The sequence below is a fragment of the Macaca fascicularis genome, chromosome 12 (genome assembly GCF_037993035.2).
Source record: "Macaca fascicularis isolate 582-1 chromosome 12, T2T-MFA8v1.1".
Lineage (NCBI taxonomy): Eukaryota > Metazoa > Chordata > Mammalia > Primates > Cercopithecidae > Macaca > Macaca fascicularis.
Window position 1 is genome coordinate 3,936,936 of NC_088386.1, and position 26,671 is coordinate 3,963,606.

At 51.2% G+C, this 26,671-nt stretch overlaps 1 protein-coding gene across 1 annotated transcript in view; it reads right to left on the minus strand.

The window, feature by feature from the left end:
* Positions 1-26,671, minus strand: part of MYO7B (myosin VIIB) — a 102,098-nt gene that overhangs the window by 37,147 nt on the left and 38,280 nt on the right. The window contains exons 8-19 of the mRNA XM_045366880.3: positions 24,963-25,076; positions 23,387-23,540; positions 20,838-20,914; positions 19,673-19,792; positions 19,249-19,391; positions 17,059-17,269; positions 16,484-16,619; positions 12,199-12,362; positions 10,856-10,993; positions 8,137-8,289; positions 7,472-7,570; positions 4,514-4,608 (exon numbers count right to left, since the gene is read on the minus strand). Coding sequence (XP_045222815.2) covers positions 4,514-4,608; positions 7,472-7,570; positions 8,137-8,289; positions 10,856-10,993; positions 12,199-12,362; positions 16,484-16,619; positions 17,059-17,269; positions 19,249-19,391; positions 19,673-19,792; positions 20,838-20,914; positions 23,387-23,540; positions 24,963-25,076 — 1,604 coding nt within the window. The remainder of the gene's footprint in view (positions 1-4,513; positions 4,609-7,471; positions 7,571-8,136; positions 8,290-10,855; positions 10,994-12,198; positions 12,363-16,483; positions 16,620-17,058; positions 17,270-19,248; positions 19,392-19,672; positions 19,793-20,837; positions 20,915-23,386; positions 23,541-24,962; positions 25,077-26,671) is intronic.

Below are 26,671 nucleotides of genomic sequence, written 5' to 3' on the forward strand. Positions count from 1 at the left end.
GAAGGGTAAAATACACTCAAAGTTGGAAGGATGAAAATAATAAAAGAGCAGAAATTAAGGAAATTAAAAATAATTAGAGAAGAAGTAATGAAACTAAAGCCTGATTCTTTGAAAAGGACAAGAATTTTTTTTTTTTTTTTTTTTTTTTGAGACAAAATCTTACTCTTGTTGCCCAGGCTGAAGTGCAATGGCATGATCTCAGCTCACCACTACCTTCACCTCCCAGGTTTAAGCAATTCTCCTGCCTCAGCCTCCCGAGTAGCTGAGATTACAGGCACCTGCCACCACGCCCAGCTGATTTTTGTATTTTTAGTAGAGATGGGGTTTCGCCATGTTAGCCAGGCTATCTCAATCTCCTGAACTCAAGTGATCTGCCTGCCTCGGCCTCCAAAGTGCTGGGATTACAGGTGTGAGCCACCGTGCCCGGCCAGGACAAGAAAATTGACAAATCTTTAGCAAGACTGACAAAGAAAAAAAGGAGAAGACATAAATTGCAAATATCAGGAATGACACAGGGGATACCATCACAGAGTCTGCAGATTTCAAGAGGATAATAACGGAATACTATGAACAAATTGACACACACACATTTGACAACTTAGATAACATGGACTAGTTCCTCAGAAAGCACAAATTACCACAAGTCACTCAATATAAAATAATTTGAATCATTCCTATAACTATTAAATTGAATTCATAATTAAAAACTCCCTATAAAAAAATTCCCAGGCCAAGATATTTTCACTGGAGATTTCTGCCAAACATTTAAAGAAAAATCACATCAATTCTACATAATTTCTTCCAGAAAACAGAAGAGGAAACACTTCCTAATTCATTTTATGAAGCTAGTGTTACTCTGATACCAAAACCAGACAAAAGAAAAAAAATCCTCAGACCTCATGAATATAGATGCAAAAATCCTTAATGAAACATTAACAAACAGCATTCAGCAACGTCAAAAAGAATTATACACTAGGACCGAGTGGAGTTTCCTCCAGGGATGCGAAGCTGGTTCAATATTTAAAAATCAGGAAATGTAACTCACCACATTAAAAGGCTAAATGAGAAAAATCACATATCATTATCAACTGACGCAGAAAAAAAATTGACATTCAACACTTGTTCGTGATAAAAACACCCAGAAAACTAGGAATATGGGAAGCTTCCTTGACTTGAGAAAGGGCATCAACGAAAAACCTACAGCTAACATTATAAACACACACACACATATATATATACATTTTTTTTTGAGACAGAGTCTCGCTCCGTCGCCCAGGCTGGAGTGCAGTGGTGCAATCTCGGCTCACCGCAAGCTCTGCTTGCTGGGTTCACGCCATTCTCCTGCCTCAGCCTTCCGAGTAGCTGGGACCACAGGTGCCCACCACCACGCCTGGCTAATTTTTTCTTTTCTTAGTAGAGATGGGGTTTCACAGTGCTAGCCAGATGGTCTCAATCTCCTGACCTCGTGATCTGCCCGCCTCAGCCTTAACATTATATTTAATGGTTAAAGTCTGAGTGTTTTCCCCCTAAGATAAAGGACTAAGCAAATATATCTGTTCTCACCACCTGAATAATACTGGATGTTCTGGCCACTGCAATAGGCAAGAAAAGGAAATAAAAGACGTATGGATTGGGGGGAAAAAAAAAAGATAGAAAACTGCCCCTATTTGCAGATGACAAGATGATCTACATAGAAAATTCTAAGGAATTTATAAAAAGTGAGCTCAGCAAGGCTGCAGGATATGAAGTCAACACACAAAAATCCAACATATTTCTATTTGCTAGCAATGAATATGCCAATGTCAAAATTAAAAATACAGTACCATTTACAATTACTAAAAAAAATGTAAATCTAATAAAACATGTACAGGGTTTGTATGCTAAAAACTACAAAACACGGACACGTGAAATCAAATAATATCTAAATAAATGGAGCTACATATCATGTTTATGGATTGGAAGATGGATTTAGTAGAGATACTGATTTTCAAATTGCTATACAAGCCTATTACTATCAACAATCCCAGCAAGGTTTTGTTTGTAGATATAGACAAGATTATTTTTATATGTAAATGGAAATGCAAAGGAACTAGAATAACTAAAACACTTTTGAAGAAGAAAAGTGGGAAGAATTAGTCTACACAGCTTTAAGACTTATTATATAACTACGATAAACAAGATGCTGTGGCATTGTGGAGGGATAGAGTCATCGACCAATGGAATGGGGTACAGAACCTAGAAATAGACCCACACCACTAGGTTTTGATAAAGATGTAAAAGCAATTCACTGACGGAAGGATAGACTTTTTTAAATGAATAATACTGGGGAGACAACCATAGGAAAAAAATTTAAAAGAACCGTGACCTAAGTGTCAGGCTGTATACAAAAATTAATTCAAAATGGGCATGTATCATGGACCTACATGTAACATATTTAAAACTACAAAAACTTTTAGAAAAACAGAAAAGAAAATCTTGACAAAGAGTTCTTAGACTCAACACTAAAAGCATGATCCATGAAAGAGAACTTTGACAATTAGACTTTACCAAAATTAAAAACTTTCGCTCTGCAAAGCTCTCTTGAGAGGATAAACAGACAACCTACGGACTGGGAGAAAATATTCACAAACCACATAGCTGACAGAGGACTAGTATCTAGAATATATAAAGAACTCTCAAAACTCAACAAAGACTCCAATTAGAAAACAGGCAAGCAACATGCAGAGACAGGTCATCAAAGAGGGGACACATACATGACAAGCACACACAAAGGTGTTCCACATCAGGGAATGTTAAGGACAGCCGCAATGAGAGATCATCGCAGACCTATCAGAAGGGCTAAAATAAACAATGACAACATCAAATACTGGTGAGGATGCAGGGGCACTGAGTCAGCCAGGCACTGCTGGTGGGAATGTAAAACGGTACAGCCACTCTTGAAAAGTTTGGCAGTTTCTTAAAAAACAAAACTTGTAACCACCGTATGACTCAGTAACTGCACTCCTGGGCATACATCCCAGAGAAATGGCAACTGATGTTCTCACAAAAATCTCATAAACGCTCATAACAGCTTTATTCATCGAAGCCAAAAACTGGAAACAGCCCAAATGTCCTTCTACAGGTAAATGGTTAAACAAAGTGAGGGGTATCCATCCCATAGAACACTACCCAGCAATAAAAAGTAACAAAATATTGGCTGGGCTCACACCTGTAATCCCAGCACTTTGAGAGACTGAGGCGGGCGGATCACTTGAGGCCAGGAGTTTGAGACCAGTCTGGGTAACATAGCGAAAACCCGTCTCTACAAAAAACACAATAATTAGCCGGGCATGGTGGCAGGTGCCTGTAGTCCCAGCTACTTTGGAGGCTGAGGCCGGAGGATAGCTTGAGCCCGGAAAGCAGAGGTTGCAGTGAGCCAAGATTGTGCTACTGTACTCCAGCCTGGTTGACTGAGACTTTGTCTCAAATAAATAAATAAATAAATAAATATTAATGCAAGCAATAACCTGGATGAATCTCCAGAGAAACACGCCAATTGAAAAAAGCCCACCCCAGGCTGCATGTTGTATAATTCCATGTATATAACATTTGCGCAATGGCAACATTCTAGAAATGCAGAACAGGTTAGAGGTTGCCAGGGTTAAGCAGGGCTGGGGATGGGTGTGAGGGAGGGTGGTAAGACGTTTTCACTGGGGGAAATGGGTGAAGAGTATACGGCGATATCTCATATTGTTTCTTACGACTGCATGTAAATCTACAATAATCTCAAAACAAAAAGCTTCATTTAAAATGCTGGGAGTCAGGGGGGCCAGCCTGCCTGGCCTCCAACCACGTGGGCCTGTTTGGTCAGATGCGGCCTGTTGTCCTGAGATCAGCAGCACCAGCAGCTGGCCCTGAGCTGGCCTCTGGCTTCGCAGCAGCAGAGCTGCCTCTCTCGCTGTGGTCCCTAGCTCCCTGCTCCCTGCTCCCTGCTCTGTGCCCCCTCATTCTCTGTTCCTGGGGCTGGCTGTCTTCTCCCACGTTCTCATGCCTGGGTTTCCAGCCCTTACTATGGTGGCTCAGGAACCCAGGTGAGAGTGGGGCAAGGCAGCAGCGCTGCTGATCCGCGGATCCTGGATTACAACTCGGGCAGTACCCTCTTACTGAGCAGGGAACGCAGGCAAGCCAAGGGTTCTTCTCCCTCCAAAAGCAAATTGCCTCACAACCCAAACCCATACACTGACATAACTGAAGTGGAACGTCAAACCCTGGTTGAGAGCAGGACTGGCCCTTCATTCCGCTCCCGTCTCTTGCATATGGAGTGTTTTGTGTTTTTTCCAAACGTTCCAATAATGTATCAGAATTCTCTGGCCAACACAGGTTGCAGTGTCCCTAGTTGGAAGGCACTGGAAGATCTCAGTAACCCCAGGGAGGGCCCAGCAGGAACATGTGATCCTGGTTTGTGGGCTGCGGGTCTGTGTGGGGACACTGTGGGCAGGAGTGGGCTGGATGGGCCTTGGGGCAGGGCCGGCACCTGTATCTGTAGCCCCGCAGGACTCTCTGGATGCTGAGCGCCGCTCTGTCCAGCACCTGGCTTCTCTGTACCTCCAGCAGAGTGTCCTGATGATCCTGGAATGGGAGAGACGCTGTCACCAGGCTGCTCACCCTCACCCCACAGCCCCTGCCTGGGGCCTGGGCTCTGTCTCCCGAAGGTAGCATCTTTCAGGCTCCTCCCAGGAGGGCAGGCCAAAGAAGGGGGCCTTCAAAGTGACCTTCATGTTGCTCAGAGACAGGAGCTGCAACTGTACCTCCCACCCCAATCCAAGAACTTCCCACATTAGCTCTTTCTTCTTGCTAATTCAATCTGGCATCCTTCATTTCTGCTCTGAAGAATTCAAGAGGGGGCACAAAATTTTCCTGAAGTTGTGTTTTATTTCCCAAAATTCATGTGACATTTGCATTCAACCGTGTAAAAGCTCCATGTTTGTTTCAATATAAAAATGTTTCCCTCAATAATAGTGGGAGATTTTTAACACCCCACTGTTAATATTAGACAGATAGTCGAGAAAGAAAATTAACAAAGATATTTAGGACTTGAACTCAGCTCTGGATCAAGTGGACCTGATAGATATCTACAGAACTCTCCACCCCAAAACAACAGAGTATACATTATTCTCGGTGCCACATGGCACTTACTCTAAAAGTGAGTAATCTGATCACATAATCAGAAGTAAAACACCCTCAGCAAATGCAAAAGAACTGAAATCACAACAGTCAGTCTCTCAGACCACAGTGCAATCAAATTAGAACTCAGGATTAAGAAACTCACTCAAAACCACACAACTACATAGAAATTGAACAACCTGCTCCTGAATGACTCCTGGGTAAATAATGAAATCAAGGCAGAAATCAAGAAGTTCTTTGAAACCAATTAGAACAAAGAGAAAACATACCAGAATCTCTGGGACACAGCTAAAGCAGTGTTAAGAGGGAAAGTTATAGCACTAAATGCCCACCTCAGAAAGCTAGAAAGATCTCAAATCGACACCCTGACATCACAACTAAAATAACTAGAGAACGAAGAGCAAACAAATTTCAAAACTAGCAGAAGACAAGAAAAAACCAAGATTAGAGCAGAATTGAAGGAGATAGAGATACGAAAAACTCTTCAAAAAATCAATGAGTCCAGGAGCTGGGTTTTTTTTTTTTTTTTAAATTAATAAAATAGACCACTACCTAGACTAAAAAAGAAGAAAAGAGAGAAGAATCCAATAGACACAATAAAAAATGATAAAGAGGATATCACTACTAAGCCCATGGAAATACAAACCACCAGAGAATAGTATAAAAACCTCTATGCAAATAAACTAGAAAATCTAGAAAAAATGGATAAATTCCTAGACACATACACCCTCCCAAGACTGAACAAGGAAGAAGTTGAATCCCTGAATAGATCAGTAACAAGTTCTGAAATTAAGGCAATAATAAACAGCCTACCAACCAAAGAAAGCCCAGGACCAGATGGATTTACAGCTGAATTCTATCAGGATCACAAAGAACAGCTGATACCTTTTTTTTTTTTTTTTTTTTTGAAACTATTCCAAACAATTGAAAAGGAGGGACTCCTCCCTGACTCATTCTATGAGGCCAGCATCATCCTGATACCAAAACCTGGCAGAGATACAACAAAAGAAGAAAACTTCAGGCCAATATTCCTGATGAACATCGATGCAAAAATTCTCAATAAAATACTGGCAAACTGAATCCAGCAGCACATCAAAAAGCTTATCCACCACGATCAAGTTGGTTTCATCCCCACGATGCAAGGCTGGTTCAACATACACAAATCAATAAACATAATTCACCACATAAACAAATCTAAAGACAAAAACCACATGATTATCTCAATAGATGCAGAAAAGGCCTTCGATAAAATTAAACATCGCTTTATGTTAAAAAAAAAAAAAAAAAAACTCTCAATAAACTAGGTATTGAAGGAACACACCTCAAAATAATAAGAGCCATTTATGACAAACCCACCATGCCCTGAGATGGTTCCTCTGCTGGCCTTGCCTCCCCCACTAAATTGGAAGCCACTCGGTTTCTTCCTGCACATCTTAGCCTCTGAGCCCCAGCACAGCCTGACTATTGCACAGTCAAAAGGACAGACAGACCGATTAGAGGGCTGGGGCCAGGAGGGCCCTCTGAGGACACATGCCGGCAGGTGGGCAGGCACTATGGGGGAAGAGGAAGGGGCAGCAGGGGTGGGTGGGGGCTCGGGTGAGCTGGCAAAGTGTCCTCCCAACTCTGCTCCCAGCTCTTCCTCTTCCCTCTCACTGTGCTGGCCCGCCGAGGCTTAGAAGGCTAGGGGACAGGGAGGTTCCCTCCTCAGTGGTTGTGACCCAAGTGGCACTTCTGGAGGGCCCCGAAGCTTCCTTTGTGTGACTTCAGCTCCCTGTGCGTTTTGGGGGAGGCAGGTGGTGGCGGTGATGCTCGCACAAGCCTCCTAAGGACAAGTCACTTTGTGGGGAGTTGACACACAGCCCTCTTCCACTAAAGCAGTAGTCCTCCAGGCTCCGCAGAGGCTGGGCCGCCCCAGCTTGGGGAAGCCTGCATGGCAGGATGTGGCTCCCGCATGATGGAGGCAGGTCTCAGGACACCAGCAGACCGCCCTGAGCTCCTGGGTGCTGCCCCGTGGCTGGAAGGCGCCTCCTCTGCACCCTCAGGTCTTGCCCTAGGTGCCCCTCTGAGAAGCCTCCTGGGCTTCCACAGGCTGGGCTGGCCCTCCCCAGTCCCCTCACCAGTACCTCATTGTCCCCTAGCGTGACGTTCTACATCCAGGGGTGCCCTGAGGGTGGGGACCGCGCTTTGAGCTGCTGCCCAGTGCCATTGGCTCAGGGCACATGGACCATGGACCCCGGGCCTGGTGCAAGAGCCGACAAGCCCATGAGCTGCAGGAGGCCCAAGGCCGGCTGGTTCCTGGGGGTCTCACCTTCAGGAAAATTTTGGTCTTCCCCAGTTTCCAGTCTTTGTCTGTCCGCAGCCACATGTCAGCGATGCCCAGGGTCATCTGGCGGAACTTGCCTCGCAGCTGCCAAGACCAAACGGGGGTGTAGGTGGGATACAGGGCAGAGACCCCTCAGCGGCTCTCTGGGGGTGGAGTCTCCCTCCTCCTCCCACAGGCTCCCCCATCAGGGGCTGCCCGCGCCCCAGCCCAGGCACAGGCACAACGGGAACCTCGAGCAGGGGTTGGGGTGAGGAGCGAACTCGGGGCCTGGGGCCTCCATGTGTTGTGGGACGCTCGGCCCAAGCCAGGCCCAGCCTCAGGATGGCTGAGAGTTCCAGACCGGACAGGAAGAACCTCGGGCCCCAGTAGCTTTCTAGCCCCACCTCGGCTCTCCGACGCGGTAGGAGAGAACGTGTCTACTGTACAACTGCAGACACGGTCCAGAAGGAACCGCTGCGGCCGCCAGCTCTCCCGGACCCCAGGGAAAGCCCCTCACTTCCGCGGCGCTGGGAGAGGGACAGGGCAGGGCGGGAGGAGGCGAGAGAGAGGAAGGACAGGGCTCATGGCAAGGCTGGGGCCGGGGAGGGCAGCGGGAGGCCGAGGGGAAGGCCGGGGATGGACAGCGGTGGCCGTCCCCGAGGGGCGCTGACCTGCATCCGCACGGCGCTGGGCAGCAGCGCGCCGAACCTCTGCGAGAACTCCTCGAACGTGTAGCGGATGGGGAAGCCGGACTTGCGGATGCGCACGGTCTCCATCATGCCCGAGTATCGCAGCTGCCGCAGACACAGCTCCCGGTCGAACAGCTGTGGGCGGACGCGGGGCGCTGACCCGGTGCAACCCCCCTCCTTTGCAGGGACCCCCCTTCCTGGCACCCCGCCATCGGGCACCGGCCCACAGCCAGAGGTCAGTGTGTCCAGCCCCTCGCCCCACCCGCCCCCACTGTCCTCCAGAGATGGAAAAACTACACAAATGCAACTTCAGTAAGGCTACCTTTTGAAGAGAGCAGTGCAAGTAGTTGAAAACCCCGTAGAGTTGTCAAGGAGATAAAAGTCGATAGCATTGGAAACTGTGGCACCCACAGAAACACGATACTCCCATCACTCTCAACTACCCGAAGCTGTGAGTGTAAACGTCCTCTGCACGTGGCCAGTTAAAATGCTCTTTTTTTTTTAAGTTTTATTTCTTTATTTACTTTTTTGAGATGGAGTCTCGTTCTGTCGCCCAGGGTGGAGTGCAGTGGCACGATCTCGGCTCACTGCAACCTCTGCCTCCTGGGTGCAGGCGATTCTCCTGCCTCAGCCTCCCGAGTAGCTGGGATTACAGGCGTGTGGCACCACCCCGGGATAAGTTTTGTATTGTTAGTTAAAGAAGGAGTTTCACCATGTTGGCCAGGCTGGTCACCAACTCCTGAGCTTAAATGGTCTGCCTGCCTTGGCGTCCCAGAGTGTTGGGATTACAGGCCTGAGCCACCGCACCTGGCCCAGTTAAAAATGTTTTTAAGCGCCCCTTGCCTACATAAGTCAGGGTGGAAACCTGCCCCGTAGGCACTTAAGAGTTTCATGGTGCCTCCCCCACAATAGTTAAATGAAAAAATAAATCTACTCAGAGGCAGAAAATATCCTCATCAACTTAGTCTCTCCCTCCCAGGAGATGGAGGCCAGAGGGAGACCTGGAGTGGGGGCCGGGAGGGGTGTGCGGGGCAGTGGAGGGCCCTTGGCCCCAGGGAGCTGAGCCCTCTTTTGCTTGGAGGCGAGTGTGACCGGCAGAGAAATGGCATGATGTCCTTCCCTGGGGTGTCAGGCTTCAGCAGAGGTTCCAAGACTCTGCCATGGCTTGGATTCTAGAGAGCCCCCCCACCTACAAGCCAGGAGTCTCTGGGGGACCCTGGGGAACGCCTCTGATCCCGCAAGCCCACCAGCAGGCACTGTTACCCTACCTGCAGGGCCACAGCGCCAACTGCTGGTGGGGTCCAGGCCACACTGCACTTAGCCTCGGTAAGTGTTCAGCTGCGCTTCACTGACAATTTCCTAAGTGCCTGGCGTTTCTCGCTGAATCAACAGCCCTACCTGGTGTGGGTGATTGGCTCCAATTTAAAGATGAGGTGCCTGAGGCTGAACCTGGGTTTGAACCCTGAGCCTATCTGGGCTTCCCCCTACATACCACATAGCAGGGCAGCTGCCACCAATGAGAGATGTCCCAGCCAGAGGCACTCTCAACCCCTGAGCTTCAGCCTCAGGCCTGCCTGCCTGCCTGTCCTGCAGCTCCCAGTTCCCAAGGTAGGCAGGGTGGGAATGAGCCAGGGGTCTCTGGGAGCCCAGCTACTTCTCCCAGCAGTTAAGGAACAAGACAGGTTGTCTCACATCTGCCTATTGTGCCTTCAAGGAAGATGCAACCTAGATTTCATAAGGCAAGCCCCATTTTATTTTTTTAGAGACAGGGTCTTGCTTTGTCACCCAGGCTGAAGTGTAGTGGTGTAATCATAGCTCACCGCAGCCTCAACCTCCTGGGCTCAAGTGATCCTTCTCCCTCAGCCTCCTAACTGAGACTACAGGCACATACCACCATACCTAGCTAATTTTTATACTTTTACATTTTTTTTTTTTTTTTGCAGCGATAAGGTCTTGCTATGTTGCCCAGGCTGGCCTCAAGCAATCCTCCCGCCTCAACCTCACAAAGTGCTGGGATTACAAGCGTGAGCTACTGCACCCAGATCAAACTTAATTTCACATAGTTTTATTCTTTCCAAAAAGGCATGTAATATTTTTATTACCTTATGTGGATAAAACCATTTTATATTGTTTCAGTTGATGTCTCCTAGTTTGGGGAATCCCTGCATATGCAGCCTCTGGGTGAAACTCCCCAGCCAGTGAAGCAGGGACTTCCTTATGGGCGGGGAGTAGGCTGTCACCCCCTCACCATCTCACATCAGGTAAAGATGACTTTCTGCAGGGCTTGGCGAAAGGAGTGGTGTCAGCCTCTGAAGTCCTATTACTGATTGCTGCCTTAGTTGAGTGTGGTTTACACATGGGGCATGTGCTGCAAACCTCATGTCCAACCCTCAGGGCCTTCCTGCAGGCAGGAGCAAGTCTGACTTTACAAAAGGGAAAACTGAGGCTCACAGCAGCAAAGAGCCAGGCCAAGAACACACAGAAGATGCATGGAGGTCTCTCAGCAACCCAAAGCCCTGCAGGTCACTGACCTTCACATGACCTAGACTGGTCGCCTTACCCCAGTGTACTTATCTGTAAGGTAGGGGCAGTAACAGCTCTAACACTAGCCAGGCCCTGGCAGAGGGAGTGACCACAACCCTAGAGGCCATCAGCCTCCTCCTCCTCCCTCCTTTACTGTGCCCCAGCCTCCTGTCATTACCAGCGGCTTCTTATATTCATTAGGTTTGATGCAGCGGATGAAGTAAGGCTGGCAGTTGGTCAGAATTTTCATCAGCTGGTCCAGAGACTGTTTGAACTGGCCTGCTAAGGTGGAGGGCCGTTTATTTGAGTCTGCAGACTGTGAATGGAAGCACAAAGCACAGGTGGGTCTCAGGAGCCATGTCCTGGGACAGCTGACCCCATAGTCTAGCAAGGGCTGCCGCCAAGGCCCCGCAGGTGGGGTGGTGCATCCACCTGGTCAAGAACCCACTCACCCACCCATCCATCTATCCATCCACCCACTCATTCACCCATCCAGTCACATACCCATCAACTCACCCATCCATCCACCTGCCCACCACCCATCCACCTACCTATCCAGCACCCATCCATCCACTCACCCATCCATCTACCCACCCACCCATGCATTCATCCATTCACCCATCCACCCACCCATCCATCCACCCACTCACCCATCCATCTACCCACCCACCCATGCATCCATCCATTCACCCATCCACCCCCCCATCCATCCATCCACTCACCCACCCACACAGCCACCTGCCCATCCATCTATCCATCCACCCACCCACCCACCCATCCACCCACCCGTCCATCCATCCATCTACTCACCCACCCACACAGCCACCTGCCCATCCATCTATCCATCCACCCACTCACCCATCCATTTACCCATCCACCCACCCATCCATCCATCCACTCACCCATCCACATAGCCACTCACCCATCCATCTATCCATCCACCCACCCACCCATCCATCCATCCACTCACCCACCCACACAGCCACCTGCCCATCCGTCTATCCATCCACCCACCCATCCACCCATCCATTCACCCATCCACCCACCCACACAGCCACCCACACAGCCACCTGCCCATCCAACCATCCTTCCACCCATCCATCCATCCATCCACCCACCCATCCATCCATCCACTCATCCATCCATCCATCCACCCAACCATCCACACACCCATTCACTCATCCACTCACACACCCATCCACCCATCCACTCACCCACCCATCCGTCTACCCACCCATCCATCCACCCACCCACCACCCATCGACCCACTCACCCATCCATCCACCCACCCACTACCCATCCACCCACTCACCCATCTATCCACCCACCCACCCATTCACCCATCCATTTACCTATCCACCCACACATCCATCCATCCGCCCATCCATCCATTGCAGGTTTCCCAAGTGCCTGCTGCATGCTGGGGACCCACAGGTGATTAAAACAGTCTTTCCTGTACATATATGTCTGGCCCTGTAGCCATCAGGGGTGAGAGACCCAGGAGGGTGCCTGGGAGCCCACCTTGAAGAGATGGTTTCCTGCCTTTGCCTGGCGGATGGTCCCATGGCCCAGCCTGGTCTCTGCTGACTCCAGGTTGAATAGCTCCCTCAGAAACTTGTTTTTGGAGGAGTAAACCACGGTGAGGATATCTGTGCTCAGCACATCTCGGTTTTTCTCCAGGAAGCCTATGGGGACACAGGGCCCACCCAGCATCCCAGCTCAGCCATCACTGCCCACCCGTGGGGAAGAAAAGGGCAGTGGGGGGGAATACAGGATGCCTAGAGGAACCCCCTCCTGCACAGGCCCCACTAAGGCCATGCTCTCCACCCCTCTAGCCAGGCATGGCCCCCACCATCTACCCAGCACAAAGTAACTCCTCCCGTCTAAACTCTGGACCCCCCCGAATTCCCATTCCCACTCCAGCCCCCTCGTCTAAGCTGCCACCATCCTCCTGTCTCTGGGCAGATCCTGCTAGGGCTAAGGCTCCTTCAGGCTGAAAATAGATGAAGCCTCCAATAATAGGAGAAAGGCAGTGTCATGGGCTAAATTGTGTCCCCTAAAATTCATATGTTGGTGTCCTAACACCCTATACATCAGAACATGATGTGGACATAGGGCCTTTAAAGAGGGGATTAAAGTAAAATGAGGTCATTAGGATGGGCCCTAATCCAGTATGACTAGTGTCATTATAAGAAGGGAGATGAGGCCGGGTGCGGTGGCTCACACTTGTAATCCCAGCACTTTGGGAGGCTAAGGCAGGTGGATCATGAGGTCAGGAGTTTGAGACCAGCCTGACCAACGCTGTCTCTACTAAAGACAAACGCTGTCTCTACTAAAAATACAAAAATTAGCCAGGCATGGTGGTGCATGCCTATAATCTCAGCTACTCAGGAGCCTGGGGCAGGAGAATCACTTGAACCTGGGAGGCAGAGGTTGCAGTGAGCTGAGATCATACTATTGCACTCCAGCTTGGGTGACACAGTGAGACTCCATCTCAAAAAAAAAAAAAAAAGAAAAAAGAAAAGAAAAGAAGGGGAGATGAGGACACAGACACAAACAGAGGGAAGGGAGGCCATATGAGGACACAAGGAGAAGATGGCCATCTGCATACAAACGAGAGATGCCTCATAAGGGATTAAACCTGCCAACACCTTGATCTTGGACTTCCAGCCTCTAGAACTCAGAGACAGTAATTGCCGTTGTTTAAGCCACTCAATCTGTGGTGTTTGTTACTCTTGCCCTAGTGACTAATACAGGCATGGCTCCAGGGGGTGAGAAGATCCCACATCTCCCCTTCAGCCATAATTAAGAATGGCTTAGTCCTGCAGTAGGGACAGAACCACACTGAGAAGATGAGCTGCTCCTCAAAGCCAGGCTCCATTGAGGCCAGGGGCTGCGCTGCTTGGTCTGTAAGGACCAACTCCCAAGGGCACGACCCTGACTTTCCTCTTTCACTTTGCTCCCCTTAAGTCAGCCCAGTTTTTAGTGGTATGCCCTGTGCACACCTGCACAGCCTGCTGTGGATCTGGAGAGGCAGAGTCAAGGGTGGGAGAGGGAAGGGAGCCTGTTTGCCACCTCTTCCTGCAGGTGTCTGTGAGGGGAGCAGCACCAGGGGGGCTGCACTGGGTGCTGGGCGGGGGGTAGACACTCAGTGACACCCTGCGCTCCTGAGGCTCAGGCAGAGTTCCCCACCAGGGGCAGGGGGGCTGAGCTCCCTGGATGTTTTCGGGGTGGGGAGGGTTGAGACACTCCTGGGTTCAGTATTCCAATAGGCAGAGTAAGTGAAGCCAAGGTTATTAGCACAACAGGGTATCCAAAATAAAAAGAAGGCTTAGCTTTAATTAATATTTCTAGAATTCTGGCCGGGCGCGGTGGCTCAAGCCTGTAATCCCAGCACTTTGGGAGGCCGAGACGGGCGGATCACGAGGTCAGGAGATCGAGACCATCCTGGCTAACACAGTGAAACCCCGTCTCTACTAAAAATACAAAAACTTAGCCGGGCGAGGTGGCGGGCGCCTGTAGTCCCAGCTACTCAGGAGGCTGAGGCAGGAGAATGGCGTAAACCCGGGAGGCGGAGCTTGCAGTGAGCTGAGATCCGGCCACTGCACTCCAGCCTGGGCGACAGAGCGAGACTCCGTCTCAAAAAAAAAAAAAAAAAAAAAAAAGAAAATATTTCTAGAATTCTGCAACCAGAAAATCTAGAAAGAATCGACCTTAATCTTAGCATTATGTAAGTTTCCTATCACTTCAAAAAATAAAACTCAGCCTTGAATTGCCCCATGGAGGATGGGCTCGGTATCTTCTTTGTGTCCCAGGACCCTGCAGGTCTGATTGGCTCCAGCCTCTTCGTTTTCTAGGAACCCAAAGCCAGGATCTGGCAGGAACTATGAAGGAGCCACGGCACCTTTCCCTTTCTCCCCTGGCCTCCCAATGCCTAGCCTGTTCTGAGTAAATGACCACCCTCTACTCAAAAGAATCATCCCTGGATTCCTGTCTCCAGTTTAAATAGACCAGAACACCTCTTCACTTCTCCACATGAGGTGCAGAGAGTGACCCTCTGGCCGCCCCTGACCACAGCAGCCCATGGTCACCTTCCTCGTTTTTCCTAGCACACCCATAGGGTGACCACCCCAGGCCTTCACTTCTTCAATCAAGACCATTACTGACCGTCTCTCAACATATCCCAAAAATTAAAATGGGTCAAAGACCTAATGTAAAAACTAACACTAAAAAACTTAGAAGAAAACATAGAGATAAATCTTCATGACCTTATATTTGACCCTGGACTCTTAGATATGACACAAGCAAAGAAAGGAAAATAGATAAGTTGGATTTCTTCAAAATGAAAGCTTTTTGGGCCTCACAGGACACCATCAAGCAGATGAAAAGACAATCCACAGAATGAGAAAATAATTTACCAACCACATATTAGGTACTTGTATCCAGAATAATAAAGAACTCTTACAACTCAACAATAAAAAGACAACCCAATGAAAACACGGGCAGAGCGTTTAAATAGACATCCCTCCAAAGAAGACGTGCAAATGGCCAACAAGCATATGAAACGGCGATTGACATCCTTAGCCATCGGGGGATGCAGATGCAAATTACACTGAGACTTCAAACCCACTAGGGCAGCTATAATAAAAAAGACAGACAATCACATGTGTAGGCGAGGATGCGGAGGAACTAGAGCCCTCATACAATGCTAGTGGGAATGTAAAATGGTACAGCCGCTTTGGAAAACAGTTTGGCGGTTCCTCGAACAGTTAAACATAGAGTTATTATATGACACAGCAATTCTGCTGCTAGGTAGATACCCAGGGGAAATGAAAACATATGCCCGCACAAACACTTGTACATGGGTGTTCGTAGCTGTGTTATTCATAATAGGCAAAAAGTGGAAAAAACCCAAATGTCCATCCACTGATGACGAGATAAACAAACATTCCAGATAATGGAATGTTTTTCTGCAATGAAGAGACATGGAGCATTGACATGTGCTACAACATAGATGAACGTTGAAAACATGATGCTGGCCGGGCGTGGTGGCTCACGCCTGTAATCCCAGCACTTTGAGAGGCTGAGGTGGGCGGATCACGAGGTCAGGAGATCGAGATCATCCTGGCTAACATGGTGAAACCCCGTCTCTACTAAAAAAAATACAAAAAACTAGCCGGGCGAGGTGGCGGGTGCCTGTAGTCCCAGCTACTCGGGAGGCTGAGGCAGGAGAATGGCGTGAACCCGGGAGGCGGAGCTTGCAGTGAGCAGAGATCGTGCCACCGCACTCCAGCCCGGGCCACATAGCGAGACTCCATCTCAAAAAAAAAAAAAAGAAAACATGATGCTAAGTGAAAGAAACCAGCCACAAAAGACCACGTATTGTATGGTTCCATTTATGCAAAAAGTCAGAATAGGCAAATCCATAGAGACAGAAAATAGTTGTTGCCCAGGATTGGGGGGAAATGGGAGTGACTGCTCATGAGGGGTTTCTTTTAGGGGTGGCGAAAAAGTTCTAAAATGGGGGCAATCATTAGTATACTCTGGATATACTACAGTCAAGTTGTACACTTTAAAATAGGTAAATAACATGGTGTGTGAATTCTATCTCAATAGAGTTATTACCAAAAACAAAGCAAAACATGCCTGGTCCATTCCATTTTCTTTCTCCAGTAGAAGCCATACTGCTCATCCCTCTGCCCCACTGCTAGAGCTGCAAAATAGCCTCATCCTCTGAGCCTGCTTTCCACGGTCTCCCTGGAACCCAGTCCAGATTTGGAGGGGGCATGAGAGGAGCTGCACCCACCTTCTGCTTGGTAGTACACCTCGCCGGCAAAATGAGCAATGCCAAATCTTGCATCGTGGATGTTCTTGGGCTGTAGGAAGGCCTTGTTGTTGGCGTGGACACTGTTCAGTTTTTGCAGCATGGTGAGATCTGTCCCCTGGAAGAATGCAGACAGCCTATGGGCTGAGGCCCCAGAGTCCAGCCATGGGGAGGTCAGGCTCCAGGGCTTCCTCATGGAGGCAAAGCAATCTGGGCTCAGGATGATTGAGGGCCTCTGTATAGACGGGAAGCTAATGCCCAGGGGTCAGTGATTCGTTGCAGGGAGTGAGGGCTGAGCTGGGAGCAGTGCTGGGTCTGCCACCCTCCACGACCAGCTCTTCTGCTCCACTCTCTGAACTATTGTCTGAGGACCCCAGCCGTCAGAGAAGTGGGCCTTGGAGAGGAGGGTCTGTCTGGTTTGGCTGGGGCTCTTTTGCTTATTCCTGGCAGAGGTTTCAGTGACTCTCAGAACACGCGGCCCACCCGAGTGCAGTTTCCCGGCCTCCAAGAGGAGACCCACAGCAGAGCCTCCACCAGAAGGTCGGCAGAACACACACCTGTGGGAAACGGCTCTCCTCGTCCAGGAGGGAGATGACGCTCATGGGCTTGAGGGCCAGCAGGTCCAGGGTGGGCCGATTGTCGGTGTAGTGGATGTAGTCCCAGGAGATGTTCTCCGAGCGGTACTCCTCCTGCTCCATGGCGAACACGTGCTGCACAAAGAACTGCTGCAGGTGCTCGTTGGCGAAGTTGATGCAGAGTTGCTCGAAGCTGTGAAGGCAAGGTCACTGCCCAGGGGTGGAGCAGGGCCAGCTGAGTCCCCGCTGCAGCAGGCTGGAGCCATAGGATCACCAGCCATCTGCACACAGCCCCGTACAGATATGCCCACAGATGCACATCTCGTGTACACACGGATGCACATTCATTCCTGCACACCCTCTCTCCTCTGACTGCCTCCATCACCGTCACTTTTTCCACCCCACGGCAAAAAGAGAAACGAGGAGGCTCAGCATATCATCAAGTCCTCGCCTTCAGCTTCTCACAGCCGCCTGCTGGGTCCTCTGCCAGGCCTCCCCACCTGACACTGAAACAATTCTTGTGGTCTGAGTGCACACTAGCAGCCCCACCCATGAGCCTTGCTATGGAGATGAGCTTCTGGAGACCCAGCATTGACTGCCGGGCCCCCCTGCATCAACCAGGCATACGCCCTACTGCCTCTGTTCCCAGGTCCTCCAACCTGCACTTCCTCCTGCATTCCCTGCCTTGGGAAATGGCCCCTCCACCTACCACCCCCGGCTCAGGTCAGAAACCGAGGAGTTTCCGTCTCTGTCCCTCCTCTCCAGTTCCCGTCAGTTGCCAAAGTCTGGCCCATGCTATCTTCAACACCTGTCCCTCTCAGGGCCAGATGCCAGTGATCCGAATCACACTTGAGCTGGCATTGGGCTAAGTTCTGCCAGCCCTGCCTCTCCCACCTGACTGCAGTGAGCAGGCCCCTGCCCTGCACCCCCGGCTGGCCCTGGGAGGGCTGAGATCCCAGCGTGCTTGCATGTGGAATGGCTTGTGTCTTGACAATCCTGGCTGTCCAAGGGAGGCCTTCTAAATCACTCCCAGATCAGACCTCACTTGGAGACAGGCCTTGGGCAGGGGCCTGCAAGGTCAGGCTAGCCCCCCGGCTCCTCACACAGGGCCCAGGGGCCTCTGCTTCCTGGAGCCAGTGGCCCGGTCTCTGTCCCATCAAGCCCTTTCAATGAGCTGGCTCAGGTAAGCTAAATTGCAAAGCCAGTGTTGCCAGCCTGCTTATCCCAGTCTTCATGGGACTCCTCTTGCTGGTGATAGTACCGCTGAGCATCACCTGGCCTGGCCTGGCCTGGCTTTGTCGCCTGGTGCCCTCACCACCTTTGTCTATCTGATCCCCAGCCTTCATCACAGTCGCACCTGGCAGCTATCTTCTGACCTGCCTCCTGGTTACAGCTCTCCAGCTTCCAGTCTGGGGTGCCAGGACACTGGGACACCAGGTCAGAGGAGCCCTGCCTTGCCTTCCCCCACAAACTAAAAAGTCAGGAATGGTCCACAAATGCATCTAGCTTCCCCCACTGCCTAAGATGATAAGCCAGCCAGATGCAGATGAATCCACGTTACTGATTTCTGTTTCAACCCTGACCTCGTGTGGTAATCCACTCTGGCTCATGAGGAGAGCAGGTGGTCCAAGAGGGGTGACACATGCCGGGCGTCAGCCTGGCTCTCAGGGACAGCTTTTAGTTGTACGGCCTTCTCTAGATGGCAGGGCACAGCAGCCACCCCAGGCAGAGCACGCAGACCTGTTGGGACTTGCCAGGCCTGGGTGCCGGGTGATGGCTCCCCTCCAACTTGCCCCCTTCGAGAGGAACTGGCGGCCGGGCGCGCTGGCTCAAGCCTGTAATCCCAGCACTTTGGGAGGCCGAGACGGGCGGATCACGAGGTCAGGAGATCGAGACCATCCTGGCTAACACGGTGAAACCCCGTCTCTACTAAAAAAAAAAATACAAAAAACTAGCCGGGTGAGGTGGCGGCGCCTGTAGTCCCAGCTACTCGGGAGGCTGAGGCAGGAGAATGGCGTGAACCCGGGAGGCAGAGCTTGCAGTGAGCCGAGATCCAGCCACTGCACTCCAGCCCTGGCGACAGAGCGAGACTCCGTCTTAAAAAAAAAAAGAGGAACTGGCTTATCTTCCGTTTTCTGGAAGCAGTGGGGCTGGGATCTGAGATGTTCATACCTATTGTTCTCGAAATTTTCAAAGCCAAATATGTCCAGGAGGCCGATGGCCCTCCGCACATTTTTGGGGTCCTGGGCTGGTGGCGTGAAGATGGCGGCATTGATCTTCTTGACAATCCATAGGAAGAGGTGCCCATAGATGCCCTGGAGAGACACAGGGGTGGGAGGATCCTGGGCTTGGAGGCTCAGGAGGAGGTCAACTCCAAGTTCACCTGGAGAGGCCAAATGGCTTGGACCTACTGCAGATGTTGTCCCTCCTTCAAAGGCAGGAAACCCGGGCCCAAGAGGCTGAGGAGTCCATGGTCACCAGGCAGGTGACTGGCAGAGTGGGGCCCTCTGCTCCGTCCTGCCCTCCACCGGCACAGCAAGGAGCAGAGCCATGGTCAACAGATGGCCATGTGAGCCCCGCTGTCGCAGCTCTGTACCTTGACAAAGGCGTCCCTCCGGTCAGCAGCCTGGACGATGTTCAGGGGCCTGGTGACGAGCTCCCCTCGGATGAGGATGGTGTGCTTGGTCAGACAGTCCCGGAGCTCCTGGTGCTGCACCTGGGGAGGCAGGTGGGGGCTGTGTCGCACCCGTGGAGCAGGCCCTGGCCCAGCACTCTGACCCGCTTCTGCCAAGTCTTATTCCCTCTCATGATCAAGCACCTATGCCCACCTGAGGGTGGGCGGAGCCCGAGGCCAGGGCCAGGGCCCTGGGAGCTGTTAGGGAAGGATTCTCCAGCTCGGTGGGCCAAGCCCTTAGTGGGTCTCCCGGGGGCTGAGAAAGGGGCTGGCTCCCCCAGGCTGGCCTCGGAAAACCAAGGTGAGGGAGGACTCTGAGGCCAGACCTCAGGCATGTCCCTGCTGAAATCAGTCCCGCCTGAAGGCTGAGAGTCTAAAGGAGCAAGTGAGTGTGCCGGGCCAGCCCTCCACTGGAGCTGACAAAACCCAGAGTTTCTGAGTGCCCTTGAACCAAAAGAAGAATGTTAATAGCGAAATGTGCCTAATGGGATTGCTTGCTTTATGTATTTATTTCTTGCTCCTGATTCTATTCATTTTCCACCAGAACTGACATGGGGTGCTGCCATGTCCCCATTGCAGAGGTAGCCCCTCACTCAGGGCCTGCTGCCCTTCCTTTAAGCCGAGGCTGCATTTGGCCTGGGAAACAACCAGGAAGGCTAAACAGATGGACCCCGAACTCACATTCCACTCTCCCAGAATAGCGCAAGCCCGGGAGAAGCCCTGCGGGGTGAGGGCCCAGGGCAGGGCTGGTCTGATGGGTAGGTTGGGGTCCAAGTGGGGAGCCTAGGGACTGGACAGGGCGGAGGGCGAGGACGCTGAGACAGGGCCATCAACAAGCAGAAGGGGATGTGGGGAAAGGGAGGGAACATTCGTTAAAGCCAAACTGGCCATTCCGCTGCTCTGTTTGGCACTGCCGCACTCTGCGCCCGCCCTCAGGCACCTGTAGCATACAGAAGGGAGGGGTTTTTGGGAGAGGGGTGGGGGCCTCTCTCATGGTAGGGTTATGAGAATCAGGTGTCAGGGGTCTGTCTGCCTAGACCTCTAGGGCCCCCCACCAAAATGGAAGCTGTGGACACAGCAGCCCTACCTCTAGTAACTTCATCACAGTGGGAAAGGCAGGTGTCTCCATCACATCTGAGGCATCCAGGTTCTCGAAGACCGAAGCTAGAGAGAGAATCAGGAATCCTGAGTGGGAAAGCAGCCTAGAGCGATGGGAGCCAGGTCCCAACAGGCCCGGGCCCACGGTAGCCCCAGATCCACTCAGGAGAACAGCTGCCCCGGTGTGAGAGCCACAGCCTCTCCCAGGGTCCTCTCTTTTAGGGAGCCAACGGCCCCATGACCACGGGTCATTCACACCTTAGCTGTTGGTGAACCTGGCAGACCACTTCCTCTTGAGGGGACCAAGGCCCTGGGTCGAAGGGAAGTTTGAAGAAAGGTGGGCCTATTTGGAGGGAGAAGTCTGACTTGGGAAACATGGCTGACACTGGCGCTGGAGAGATGGGCCATCAGGCCCCTCAATCCATGCTGCTGGGTATAGAAACCCGAACATTTCATCACTCATTCAGTCACAGGAAGCAAAACACTAATGGAGCTCCAGCTGTAAGCCAGGCCCCGCTCTACTGCAACCATCTCCTGACTGGCCTCCCAGCTTCTGGTTCCTCCTCTTCAACCATTTCCAGCTTAGGACACGCCAGGCTGGTGGGTGATGGGACCTTTGGGTCTCTTTGTTTTTGCTTTTTTTCTTTTTTAAACTGAAAAAAATTGTGACATAAAATACACAGATAAAGAAGTGCATAAAACACAAAGCTGTGTTGTAAAGAATAAAGTCTGCACCATGGAACCACCGCTAAAGCCAAGTCTAGGCTCTGCCAGCACCCACAGCCCTCCGAGGTCCTCGCAGCCTGAGACTGTGTCCCTCTCCTCTGGAGGTAAGCACCCTCCCAACTTCAAACTTCCTAGCTTTTTATTTATCTTTTTATTCCCTACATAGAGTCCCTAAACAGCGTTTAATGTGCCTGCTTTTAAATGTTATGTTAGTGGGCCAGTTGTGGTGGCTCATACCTGTAATCCCAGCACTCTGGGAGGCCAAGGCAGGAGGATCACCTGAGGTCGGGAGTTCGAGACCAGCCTGACCAATGTGGTGAAACCCCATCTCTACTAAAAATACAAAAATTAGCCAGGCTGTGGTGACGGGCCCCTGTAAATCCTAGATACTCAGGAGGCTGAGTTGAGAGAATCGCTTGAACCCGGGAGTAAGAGGTTGCAGTGAGCTGAGATCCCACCACTGCACTCCAGCCTGGACAACAAAGCAAGACCCTGTCTCAAAAACAAACAAACAAACGTTATGTTAGTGGATCTGTCTGCGTTCTCTTGTGCCTGCTTCACTTCCTCAGTGTCGTGTTTCTGATGCTGTCCCAGGCTCCGGTGCCCACCTCTGGTTAGCACCCACCTTTCCCTGGCTGAAGTGTGCAGTCTGGCTGATAGACGACAGATCAGCCCAGCTGTGGCTCGCCTGGAGCCAGTGTTCTCACATGGCGTGAGATGGTGGCCCAAAGCTCTTGTCTTCTATACGGACACCCCATTGCTCCAGAACAGATTCTAGAAAAGTCTTTCCCTTCCCATTGCTTTGTGAATGATCTCTCCTGAATTCTAGAACCAGCCCTAATCTCTTCAAATATTGCCTCTGCCCCTTTTTCTCTCCTTTCCTTTAGGACTCCGATGAAAGGTGTGCTCCCTTTGCCCACAGCGTCCTCCCAGTCTCCACTTTCTCTCTGACATTTCCCACCTTTGCTCTCTCCATGCCGTACTCACAGTTTCTCCTGACTTTCCGTCCAGCTCACACATTTCCTCTCCTAGACAGGCACGGAGTCCTTTAAACCATCCATTGGGTTCTTCATTTTGGTTATCGTATTTTTTTATTTTAGAACGGAATTTCTATGTGGTTCGTTTATACATCTGTAATGTCTTCAAAGTTTCCCATTCGCTGTCTAAATTTTCAAGCTTGGCTGCTTCTTTTCTTGAGCAGAGTAAGCAGAACTTCTCTAGTCTGTGTCTAATAATTCCAACTTTGAAATCTTTGTGGATCGATTTCTACTGTTTATTATTTCTGCCGGTTCTTGTTCATAGTATTTCATTTCCTTGTTCCTATCTCTTCCTGGCTTCATGCTGGATGTTGTGTTTGAAAACCTACCTGCAGGAATCATTTGTAATCTAACTTGCTGGTGTTTTCTTTCAGCGAGGACTGTCAGTAACTTCCGTTAGGTGCTTGGGGGTGTTCACGGGTCAGGACACCGTAATCCCCAGACCGCCCCAAGCTCACAACCTGTTTTGCAAGTTCATGCATGGATTTGTTTACTCTGGCTTACCTGAACCTTAAGGGGGAAGCCCTTTGGGGTCCCAGCTAAAAGTGGGGGATGATTGGCCACAGTCTCCACCTGTGGAGAACCTTAAGCTTTGACATTTTCCCCTTCACCTCACGAGGCCTGCAAAATCACAGCTGAATTTTTTAGATGTATTTTTCCAGGCCTTGGTGGGACCACAGGACCCTTCCTGTGAGAACGCCTAGAGATGCCTTCTTGCTCCTGTCCCCTGCCCCCTCCCTTCCCAAGGGTGTGGTTGGGGCAGACCCGGCATTACCCATGAACCCCACGTTCCCCAGGTGGAGAATGGCAGCCAGCAGCTTGCTGAGGTCCCAGCTCTCAGAGTCAGAGAAATGGAGGATCTTCATGGCCGAGCGGATGTGGGCATAGTCCTTGGCGTCGTTGAGCCCCTCACAGGAAGTGCAGTTCCCCTGCGGGACAGGGAGCCTCAGCTAATGGGGCCACCCCCTGCCCCACCACCTCCATCCTGGGGCCAGCAAGGCTGAGACACTGCCCTTCACAGGCACTGGGTGGACCGGGCAGGGTCCATGCTCAGAAACCACATACAATTCTTTTCAGAGGGAGAATCATGACACAGTAGCCACAGCATGATCGGGCCTTGCAGCCAGCACCAGCATCTGGCCACGGTGTGACCTTGGCCAACTCACACTTCTTCTCCGATCCTCTATTTGTCGTTCGTCCCTACTCGAGCCTGCCTTGTCTCTCTGGGGCACACTGTGGGTTTGTTCCTTTAAGAAATGCTTTCCAAGGCTCGCCATGGGCCAGGCCCTGTGCTGGGCATCCAGGGGGGCAGGCAGGGAGCCAGGGACCGTGCCATGGCCATTTGCCTGGTATAGGCGCCCAGACCACAGGGGCTGGGGCCAGCCCTATCAAGAGGTGGAGAAAGGCTTCCTGGAGGAGGTGCAAAGCTGGCCCCGCTGTCTCTGAGGACAGAGGACAGTTTAGGTAGAGGATGATGGGAGCAAGGCCACGAGGTGGGGAGGTAGGGACAGGGCTGCGGGGAGGCTGGGGTGGGTGTTGAGAAGGGAGAGGTCGGCAGAGGGGCAGATCCTGGAGGGACTTGGAAACCACGCCGAGGAGTTTGGACTTCTACCCTACAGGTCACAGGGGTCACTGCAGCAGTGCCATCCAAAGCATGACACTACAGGGCAAACCTTCCTACAGGAAGAGTGCCTTGGCTGCAGGGTGGATGACAGATTAGAGGTCAAGACTGGTAAGGGGGGCCCATGAAGTCCAGGCAAGGGCTGGTGGCTGGTGAAGGCATTGGAGCAGTGGATCCAGGGGAGAGGGTTGCATGGGAGAGATCCCAGAGGCAGAATGCTCTGGGTCCACTCCATGGTCAATAAACCAGGAGGTGCAGTTCCCCTGACAGCCAGGGCACCTAAGCTAATGAGCGATGGCTGTGGTGCTGCCCTGTCCTAGGTGGCAGGTGCAGCTGGGAGCACAGAAAGGGCTTTGCTTTCCTGGGGCTCGGGGCTTGCGTTTAGGGGGCCTGCAAGGACAGACCATTGGAGTGAAATCAGGAACAGGAGGCGTGTGGGCAACTCCCTGTGTGTGGCCCACTGGGCACCGGGAGCCTGTCATCTAGTGGGGACCAAAGGAAGATGAGGTCCAGCCTGGGGCATGGGGTACATGTGATGGGAAGCGGGAGGCACGTGGACAAGGTGATTCCCAGCACAGAGGGGCTGGCGAGGAGAGGGAAAGGGAACCAGCCCTGCCTCAGGGGCCTGGCCAGCATTGGGCTTCTCTGCAGCTGTCACGGAGGGTGAAGCGGCACCAGCTCTTTTTCCTCCCTTCCATTGGCTACTGGAGGCGGCAGGTGGGCGGCTCACCATGGTCAGGTAGTGGTACTCGGAGGGCGTGCCCAGGCTCAGCAGCTGCTTGTCTTCGGCACTCATCCCCATGAGCATGTAGTAGAAGATGTGGTAGTTCCGCTCCTCAGGGGCCTGGGAGGGAGAGAAGGCGTTCCAGACAGATCCGTGGGCCATTCCCCTGAGGCCTCAGGGCCTCAGACTGCCTCTGTCCAGCCCAGCCCTGGCCTCCGCTCCAAGTCTCTCAGCCAGGAGCAGCTCTGGCACTGACCCAGGGCCAGCCTGGCTTGGTTGCTGTCCCTATCCTGGGCCTCCGCAGCTGTCTCATCCCTGCCCTGAGAACTCCTGTCAGGCATTTCCCTGCATCTTGACTGCTCCTCGAAGCCCTGACACTGCTGTGTCCAAAGTCCCCAGGCCAGGAGTGATGGCACAGAGTCAGGGCTCTCTTCACAGGTACTTAGTGGCCCACGAGAGATCTGACAGCCACAGGGCTCCCTAGGCCTTCGGCATTTTTAAAACTTTTTCCGAGAGAAAGTCTTGCCCTGTTACCCAAGCTAGAGTGCAGTGGTGCAATCTCGGCTCACTGCAGCCTCGAAGTCCTGGATTCAAGCCATCCTCCCACCTCAGCCTACCAAGTAGCTAAGATCACAGGCACACACCACCACGCCCAGCTAAGTTTTGTATTTTTTGTAGGGATGGGGTTTTGCCATGTTGCCTAGGGTGCCTTTCGTATTTTTTGAAACACTATTTATAAATGCATTCTCATAAAAATCGAACAATCTGAAGCATATACAGTAGTGTTAAAAGATGAGAGTTTCAGTTGGGCTGTAATCCCAGCAGTTTTGGGAGGCCGAGGCGGGAGGATTACTTCAGCTCAGGAGTTTGAGAGCAGCCTGGGCAATATAGTGAGGCTTCATCTCTGCAAAAAATAAGAAAATTAGCTGGACGTGGTGGTGAACACCTCTAGTCTCAGCTGCTCAAAAGGCTGAGGTGGGAGGATCACATGAGCCCAGGAGACAGAGGCGGGGGTGAGCTGAGATTGCACCCCTGCACTCCAACCTGCGTGACAGAGTGAGACCCTGTCTCAAAAAACAAAAAGATGAGAGCTCCTTTCCACCCTGCCTTTCCCTTCCTTAAATCCCCTCCTCCCCGCCCCAGAACCTATACATTTTTTAAAAAACATTTACTTATAGCATATCTATAAATAGTTGTCTTTTCTTTCTTTCTTTCTTTCTTTTTTACACAAAACATATTTATGGTTCTGCAACTTCCTTTTTTTTCACCTAAACATATCTCTTGGTGATCCTTCACATCAACACGGACAGACTTCCTCCTCTGTAGCATAGATATGCCATAATTTTTAAATCTCCCTCTTTTCTTGGGCAGGGCTTGTTTCTCACCTGCCTTAGAAATTTCCTGCCCATTTTGGGGTACCATTTTGGGTGACAAGTTCTATGAATTCAGCAACCACTGTATCAAGAGGTAGGAGATTCTGGACAGGGCAGAGAGACTCCGCCATGTGCTGGCTCTGTGGCCCTGGACAAGGGACCTAACTTATCTGGACTCAGTTTTCTCATCTGTACAACAGGGATAAAGAGTCCTACCTCTCATGATTGTGAAGGTCAAATGAGATAAAACAGGAAAAGTATAGCACCAGGTTGGGGAGGTCACTAAATGTGACCTTCTTTCTCAGCTTGCCACAGTGCCGAGGCATGTGTCCCTCTCACACA